Raw genomic sequence first — 9,276 nt, 5'->3', positions numbered from 1 at the left:
AACCGCTGCGCCACCGGGGCTGCCCCAGATTTATCTACTTTTTAACATTATACTATAGAAATGTTCAAACATGCACAAAAGGAGAGAGCAAGAATTAAACAATGGACTCTTGCCCCATAGCTTGCCTTCAGCAACTGTCAACTCTGCTCTTCTCATTTCATCTCCTCTGCTGCCACTCTACTTTTTTACTGCAACACGTTAAAAGGAATCCCAAACAACACGAGGTTTAAATACATTCCAAACTTGAAAGTAAGGAAAGGAAGGAAGATGAAAATCTGACTTTGTTCCCTATTAAGATGAAAATAGGACTTTACTGTCAAGTGCTATTTAGTAATTTCTTGGATAATATGAAACAAGAAGAGTGAATTCTTTATCATATCACAATCTCCCTCAGACATAATCCATATTTTGACTTCTTCAGAATTTCGGCAAAAACAGGTTCCCTTGTAGGAACCTTAAGGCCCTGAGATTCATTTTAATTTAATAACCTATATAATACTATGTGACAAAAACTGAATAATATACATAAACACTAATCATACATAACTAGATCTGTGTGGAGGAGAATAGGAAATACTTAAAATGGCATGGGTAGTTAATGAGTACAAAAATTTAAAAATTTACATACTCACATCTACAAGCCAGATGTCATCTTTCCGATTATCTTTAAACCTAAAACACAAAAATGAGAAAACAAATCTTTGCATGTTTATTTCTACCTTAAAATATGTGAGGATAATCAGTAAATATCGGAGAATGAAACAAATTCTTTCAACAAATTTTTACATAGAATTTTTACTACACGACTTCTAAATCTTATCCATTAAACATCTTTAAAAAAAAGTAGAGAACTAAGAATCAGGAGTAAAGAAGAAAAAGAAGTGGGACTTGGTAGACACAGATATAGACCTCAGTTCTGGGCCCCTCTATCCCACCAACCCCCATGCATTCCAGTTAACTAGGCTAATCTGAGGCTACTACCCTTAGAAAGGTCAGCTTGTAAGACTGGCCCTTGGTTGGCATCCGGGAACTTGAATTCCAGGAGGGTTTCCACCATTACCCGATAAGATGGTTCACTGTTCCAATGCTATGCAATGTGCTTTTATGATGAACACCTGCTTTTCTTCTAGGAGTCTGAAATCTTGGTCCAGACTAGGCAGGAAGGTCCTGACATGACCACCCTCCAATAAGAATCCCTAAGCACTGAGTCTCTAATGAGCTTTGTTGGAAGAGAACATTTCACACATATGGTCACAACTCCTGATGGAGGAATTAAGTGCATCCTATGTGACTCTACCAGCAGGGGACTCTTGGAACTTGTTCCTGGTTTCCTCTAGAATTCACCCCACACTGGTTTTTCCCTTTGTTGGTTTTCCTTTGGGCCCTTTCACTATAATAAATCATAGCTGTGACTTCCACAACAGGCCAAGTCCTCTGAGTGTTTCATGGCCAATAACCAAGTCTGGGGACCCCCTGTCACAACAGCCTACATTTAAAGAATTTTCCTATACATAGTTCTGATCATCTGATAATGTTACTCTTATCTGACACCTTCTAGGTCCCCTTCCACCACCTGCAAAAAGAAGTATAAATTGCTTTATGTACTTATGTGCTGGCTCCAATTATCTTTCTACTCAAATGTAAGCATCCTATGATTTCCAATCAACCCATGGTATTTATCACAGCTGAATTCACAATGTTTATTTGACTTTCTACATTCTTTCATGTTCACACCCTATCCAGCTAAATGCATTTCTTACTCCCTAATGCCTTCCTAAATTCTTCACCACTAGAAACAATCTCTCCACATCATCTTTATCTTCTTTAGGATTCTTATCAATTTTCACATGTTGTACTCACATATTACCCAACCATAAATACGCTTGTTTCATCTCTTAGTACCTTGCAAAGTGACCTATGTTTAACCTATACTGAATGAATGACAAAAATTCTTAATGAGAATATTTAGTAAGATTCTTGAACTTACGGTTAAGACTTAGAGAATACCTGGCCAGTATCTGAGCTCTTCAGTCCAACGGGGCACTCCTATCTTATCCAGCTGTGACACAGTCTTTCCTGTGACATGGGCAGGGATAGCACCCTTAATCAACCTCCCAGGTTGGTAAAGCCAAATCTTCTAAGATTTGGAGCCTTTGCTCCTCTTAGGTTTAGTAAAAGGTTCTATTTTATATACTGGTATGGATCCATGGAGCTATCCAGGCCAAGCAGCATCGCCACCTTAAGTAAACTTCTGAGCTACAAACCTGTAGTTAATGGTTACTACGCTTGAGGGGAGGACCCATACTTTGCACCCAGTGGTAAATGCAAAAAGTTACTGTCTCCCAGTCCTTGGTGTTTAGTAGCCATTTTCATCTTTCAATGATCTGAATCTTTGGGAAGGAGCTGAAGTCTATGGAGGTAATTTATAGCCACCCCCATCCCCCATGCTGAGGCTACAGAGTCAGTGATTGTCACATTGAAGGAAGGGGAACAGACAACCAGGCCAACCAGCCAACACTAGTGCATAGGACATCCAAACTGGGGTAATCTTGTCCCCTCCCATCAGCTGATTAAGCCTGTACTTCAAGTGTTCATTAAAATGCTCAAGTACCCCTATGGATCAGGGGTGACATGGAGCACAGAGATCTGCTGTATGCCCATGACTAGGCAACTGATGCGTAGCCTGAGCATAAATTCCAGGACTGTTATCAGATGCAGTGTTTTGGGGAACCTGGAGAGGAAACAAATGTTGTCTTGCAGGGCCTAGAGACTGTGGCTGGAGTCACTGGGATGTATGGAAATGGCTGGGCCAAACCCAAAGTGTCAAACAATATCAAGATCTACTGGAATATGATTGACGACATAAGGGGTCCCATCTGCTCTATCTGCTAAGGATGCCCTAGTCCACTCACTTGCAGGAAACTGTTCTGGGGCAGTATTTTTAGCCTTGACTAGGGTCTGACAAGTGGATTGGCTTTTTCATGCCATTTTCGTGTCTTCTCACCACAGTGGCAGCCCCTGTACTGCCAGCCTCATCTAGGATGACGTGTGAATTTCCATGGGCTATCCTCTGGTGGATCCAGGAGATAACTGATTGTGCACCTGCTTGCTTTGGTGAAGAACAGGTTTCTTTCAGGTTGGATGGTAGCCACACCAAATTCCTACAAGTTAACCCAGAGAAGACATTAGTGCCCAGGCCCATGGGTGGTCTGGGAGGTCTGTCTGGGTCCCCAGTGGGCCAGAGTAGGCAACACCTCCTTCGATGTTATTCCTGGGTGGTGGAGGGGCACTCATGAGACTTTTTCATGGATTTGAAAGATTCCAGTTGGGCTCCTATAAGTTCCATTTCCACTTCACTAGAGACCAATAGCTGGCCCTACTTAGCAACATGAATGGGAATTTCTATCTGTGAACCCAGTACTGCACTCATCCAAGACCAATAATTGTCTCTCAAAGGGCATGTACCTTTCAGCCAACTTGAATTGGTCCATGCTGACCTACAGTGTTGTCCTCCTGCCATAGGCTCTGATCAGTGAACTGAGAGTTTGCTGACATGTGTAATTCAAACAGCAGATGTGGGATCAGTGAGGCTCAGGAGAGGAGCAGGGTTGGTAGCCTGTTAGAGGGCCTATCCTGTTGGTTGGGGCCCCTCTCAAGAGCAGCAGGCCTTCTGGTAGCCATTAAAATCCTCACAGGGCTATATGACAGCATCAGTAGCCAAATAGGCTCACCAATCCCTGGGCCTCTTTATTTTTATTTCTTGGGTCAAAAAAAGTCAAAAGTTTAATTAATAATGATCTCCTCTGGAATATATGATGTACCGCTTCCCAGATCAGGCTCAGAAACTAGGTCCTTATACCTCATCTATGTTAATGCCCAACCACAACTGCTGCTTTTGAGTCATCATGGCATCCAGTCCTTGCTGGGCAGTGCCCTGTCTAGGTCCTCTAGGAGGTTGTCATCAACATAACAGAAAGCCTATACTCCCTCCAGAAGCACAACTTTTTCCAGATCATGGTCTACCCATTGACAGCAGACAGATGGGGAATTAACCTGCCTTGCAGGATATTAAAGGTATGCTGAAATTCATCCCACATGAAGGAAACTGCCCTGATCAACCCACAAGAGTGGAGTGCTGGAAAAGACATTTTCAATGTTAACTGCTACAGACCAAGCTACCTCCAGTAGCAGCCTCTTCATGATGACAGTTACCACCAGTTGGCAAGAGCAATACTTTGGTATTGAGAGACCTATAACCAGCAGCCAGTCACCTGGTACCCAAGGCCTTGTACAAAGGCCAGACGGCACTACTGAGTGGAGAAATTAAGTCTCACAGAGCACTTTGTCTCTCTTCAGCTTAGCAGCCAAGATGACTGTTTCCTTTTGACTGACCAGGCAGACAATATTATTTTGGAGCTAGTAATTGAGTAGGTTTGTAGTCTTCCCCATGTTCTACTAAAATGGTCCTAATAACGGCAACTCCCATTGGGGCTCAGGGACAAAGACGAATGGGAGTACACAGAAACAATACCACATTTAGTAGGATGGGCTTGAAAGCACTCATCCTGAGTCCAGCTGGGCAAACGTGCCTATATAGGTCATCACAGACTCAAACCTGGGAGGCATATGTATCCTCCTCATCCTGGTAGCAGGGGCAAGTAGAGATAACACTCACTTGTGCACTGATATCCAAAAGGCCCAAGAAGTATAATTCTCCCATGAACTCTGACCTTGGCACAGGATGTCCAGTCTACCACTAGGACAGAGAAACTTCAACCTAATACCTACTCAAGGCCTGAGTAAATATTTCAGTATTCCTCCACTCATCTGGCGGGGATACTACTAGTGACAGAAGGGCTGTCATCATACAGACCCCAGTGGTACTGCCCATCAGACTCTTCATGACTTAATATCTGGCCATCAGAGGTCTGGTGAGGAGTCGATTAATATCCTCCTTTGAGACCCCATTATTGAACAAACAGACCTAGAGATTTTTTTTCAGAAAGGCTCACACCTGGTTTGCCCAAGAAAGGGTGCTCAGTTCCCACGCTTATGTCAGTCTCTGTGCTTGTCAATCTTTGCAGTCTTAGGGGTGGCTGCTTCTTCCGTGTCTGGATATTTCTCAGTTAAGACGTGGACTGTGTCACAGACTGAATGGATTAGGTGAGGAGGCTTACATGGACTTGGTAACAAGCAGGAACATTAGAGAGAAACCTAGAAATCGGAGTCTGTGTAACTGTCTCATTATCTGCAGTTTCCTAATCCCTCCATGCAGACCCAAGGGATCACCAAGATGGCTCACAGGACCACTACCACCTCTGTGAGAGCAGGCCAGCCATGGTTTTCGGTAACAGGAAACCTGTCACAGAGGGCCAAACCTGTCAAGTTCAAAGAGCACCCAGCTGAGAAAGATGTCTGTGCCTGCTCATATGCTTCCTCATACTCTCCACCGTGAGGGCATTCTAAAAGAGGAGTCTATAGTGACACAGCCCTCAAGACCTCAAGTTTAACAAGATTACCTTCATGTTAACAATGCTTTTCCCTTCAGGGGCACCTGGGTGGCTCAGATGGTTGAGCATCTGCCTTTGCCTCAGGTCTTGATCTTAGGGTCCTGGGATTGTGCCCAGTTTGGCGAGGAGTCTGCTTCTCCCTCTCCTACTACCTCTCCCCCCCCCCCGCCCCCATTCATGCTCTTTGCTATGCATGCTCTGTCTCTCTCATGAATGAATAAAATCTTAAAAAAAACAAAATAAAAAAACTACAACGGTTCCCTTCAGAAACTACTATCACTCAGCACAGCTAATAAAGTGCTCCCTGGGATCCTCAGGATTTCTGCTCTTCTAGAACAGCACTGTGTTCATATGACCACTTGCTACTTTACCAATTTTATTGTGTACAGGTAGTTAATTAGAACAACACGCAAAACTGAAAGTAATAAGCCTTTATTCACTCACTGTGACAACATAAGCCAACAGGCCAAAAAAATAAAAAAGGTGCCAGCTCCTCAATGTTCCATTTTTCTGAGTGGAACAGTACCAGGCAAGGGTCAGGTGGATGCAGCGTAGACCAAAGAATTTACTTCACTGCAGAGGAGCATTGAACCAAAGGTTTCTGCCTTTTTATGAACCCATGGGCAGGAGAATGAAAGAGGAAGAGGGATAGTAGTGGAAAAGTACTGACTCCAAGCGAAGATGAGTGGCTCAGCCAAGCCCCCAGATAAGATCTCAGCAGAGATGCCCAGGAAGTGCCCCAGGTGACGCCCCCAATTAAGAAGGCCTCTGGAAGAGGCAATCTGGGGCTAGAGATTCAAATATGCACGTGAACTAGCCTCGGGCCCTGAGTCTCTGACTACAACTCCCTCCAGAGACTGCAACACGCTGGCTGTGCACCAAGTCTGGTGTGGGGAGAACAGCTTCCCTCCTAAGGCCTGCCAGGAAAAGCCTTGAAATTGCCTATGGTCAGGCCTGAAAGACCACACATAGGATATTTGGTCTGTCTGGAGCTGTACTCCTCACCTACTCTAAGCAATGCATCATGATTAATGCTATGGTTCCATGAAAACAAATATACGGTAGTTACTAAATTCCAGCACCGGCTCCCGAATACAACAAAAAATGATAAAACAGAATATGGAACAGTTAGTAAACTCCATAGAACACAACCCCATACATATGTATGTAATAGAACTCGGGACAACTTCTGAAAACGTTAGTGCCATATAAACATCGCTCATTACTGTTAACTGTTAAAAGACCAGATCCGTGGAAATATTTAGATAATACCAGAATTTTAAAAAGTCGAAATACTATTTAAAATACAAATATACTTACGATTCATCCAAATCTTGTACAAATCCTTTACTGAAAGCCATATCCAGTAAAAAAACTGGAAAAAGAGGATAAGAGGACAAAACGTTTACAATAAACGCTGACTTATTACTTGTTTCATGCTACATGCTTAGTCATCTATAAAATGTTTTTGATTTTTTACAATCTACCATAAAACCCATCACTGATCCATCCCAAGGCACAAACAATGCATAAGCCTAAGTAGTTGATCCCTTCAGGAAATATTCGCTCTGTCAGCAACTATACCGTGACCCGCAAGGTTTATATAGGCTAATAAATCTGAGGCACAGAGGTTCTCTTCCAACATGTTTTTATTCCCTTATTTTTCCTTGTTGCCATTCCACCTTTTTTTTTTTTTTTTTTTTTTTTTTTTAGCAGAGAACTCGTTCTTCTCTCTTTCTCCAGTAGTAATTACCTCCTCGTCTGTATAAACTCCAGCGGCCATTCAAAATGCCGTTTTAGCTTTTTTCGACTTCACCGGCGTGTCACGCCCGAGCTACACCTGCAGCGCTCGGCGTCCTCACAGCCTGGCACGCAGGGGGCGTCACGGGGATTCTAAGCGAACACACGGCGGCGGCGGCGGCGAGGACCGGGCGTGCGACGCCGGAAAGGCCAGCCCCGACTCTGCCGTCGCTTCTCACGCCGCGCGGTCCGGCGACCCCACCGCGGCCTGTCCTCGGCCATCTCTCTCAGCCCCCAGGTGGGTAAAAATCCTCCGGACGTGACAGGCCTCGGAGCCCGCAGCCCAAGCCAGGCGTGGCCGCAGGCTGGGGTGGCGCGGCCCCCACGCCTCTCCGTGCAGGCGGCGCGACGGAAACTTCCTGCCCCACGAAGCCAAGGACCGAACGGGAGGCAGGAGCATCTTTTCCTGGCGCGGGTCCCCGCGCGGCCGCGCTGGGGGAAGGACCACAGCGGCCGGGGGTCTCCCGGCGGACGCCACAGCCGTCGGCACCCTGGCGGGGGACCCCGGCCCGCCCCCCGGAGAGGTCCCCGCGCGCGCCCGCCCCCGCGCGGCCTTACCTGTGGCGCAGAGCCGCAGGCCGGCCCCGAGCGTCCCAGCCGCCATGCTCGCCGCAGGGAGAGCTGCAGAGGCCCCGGAGCAGAGACGCGGGCGGCCGCAGTTGGCACCGCCGGAAAGGGAAGCTGGCCGCGGGCGCGCGGAAGGGAAGCCTGGCGCGGAGGGCGGGGGCGGGGCAGGGCAGGCGGCCGCCGCTACCCTCCCAGGACCCCGCCGGCCTCCGCCTCTGGGCATGCGCGGAACTGCGGCGCCTGCGCGGAACTGCGGCGCCTGCGCAGTCGCGACGTAAATCTGCGCGCTCCCCGCTGCCCCCGGGAGCGTGGGAACCGAGCGCGCGGGCGCCTTCCTGTGGGGCCGGAGCCGGTGCGGAGTTGGGGGCGCTTCCGGGAGGCGAGATGCCCGCTAAGTTTGGAGGGGAACGGGAGAGAAACGCCGCCGCCCTGGGGGCTTGATGCTGCCAGATTTGTTTTCACTTGCTGCTCCTGTGCAGCAGCGATCAAATTCGTGGAAAGAGGTGGGTGTTAGCAGCGCGTGGAAAGATGGAAGGCCGTGGATTCGTGTGTGAGCTTCCGCGTGTCTCCAAATAAGTTTGGCATCTTCCCTGAACCTGTTTGCGAAACTAGTAGAAGCTCCACTAATGCGATTTTGCCAACTAAAAGAGCCCCATCTTAAAGACTTCTCTCGGAACCTGAAACAATGAAGTTGATCTTAAGATACAGTTTTTTTTTTTTTTGATGATTTGTTCCTGTTTTCTGGTTCTTTTTGATAAGACTGAAATACTGTGAAATATTTGCTATCTCCTCCTACACGACAAAAGTGTAAAAACGAGGTATTTTTTCATATGGCGGCTCTGCAATCACTACATCCAGTGTAAATGACATTTTTATAGGACCTAAAATTCCAGAGGATTTAGATTAAGTCAGTCATTGAACATGCGTTATTGGGAATAGAAATAAATTATGATGTCAGGCAGGTCACCTGAGGTTCAAAATTCCAACAGGCAGAGATCTCAGAAAATTCTACTCCTAATGACTGAAAGGTTACATTGTGATCTGATTGAGAGCAAGCCCGAGATTTCACCTGCTTTATGAATACAGCGCAGGATCCATTGCAGACCTTCAGCAGATTCAAACATTTTTTGGTTGTCTAGTTTACTTTGATTTTAACATACAAAAGTGTTTAAATCTCCTACAGGTTCTCAAAGTAGGAATTTTATAGATCCTGGGGCACAGAAGAGGTAGTTTGCTTAATGGCTTTGAGGGTGGAGTTGCCATTTGAAACAAAGTTTCAGACTCCGGAGCTGGTCTTATTCTAGCACCACGCTGCCTCCCAGACCTCTCTCTGCTCCAGGATTCTCTCCCTCCCTCCCCTTCCCCTTTCAGTCATCCTGTTTTCACTAATGGTACAAAT

General features: G+C 46.4%; 1 protein-coding gene across 4 annotated transcripts in view; it reads right to left on the bottom strand.

The window, feature by feature from the left end:
* TMX3 (thioredoxin related transmembrane protein 3) overlaps positions 1 to 8,105 on the bottom strand; it is a 44,244-nt gene extending 36,139 nt beyond the window's left edge. For 3 of the 4 annotated variants that reach the window (XR_012028232.1, XM_072820728.1, XM_072820756.1), the window contains exons 1-3: positions 7,869 to 8,105; positions 6,831 to 6,885; positions 633 to 672 (exon numbers count right to left, since the gene is read on the bottom strand). Coding sequence is in view for 2 of the 4 variants with exons in the window: in XM_072820728.1 (XP_072676829.1) it covers positions 633 to 672; positions 6,831 to 6,885; positions 7,869 to 8,100 (327 nt within the window). In the remaining 2 variants the exon portion in view is untranslated. The remainder of the gene's footprint in view (positions 1 to 632; positions 673 to 6,830; positions 6,886 to 7,868) is intronic. The other variant, XM_072820735.1, reaches the window with a different exon arrangement.
* Positions 8,106 to 9,276: the final 1,171 nt, after the last annotated feature.

This window comes from Canis lupus, chromosome 1 (genome assembly GCF_048164855.1).
Source record: "Canis lupus baileyi chromosome 1, mCanLup2.hap1, whole genome shotgun sequence".
NCBI lineage: Eukaryota > Metazoa > Chordata > Mammalia > Carnivora > Canidae > Canis > Canis lupus.
The sequence above is the reverse complement of the archived record's forward strand: the minus strand, read 5'-3'. Positions and strand labels throughout refer to the sequence as shown.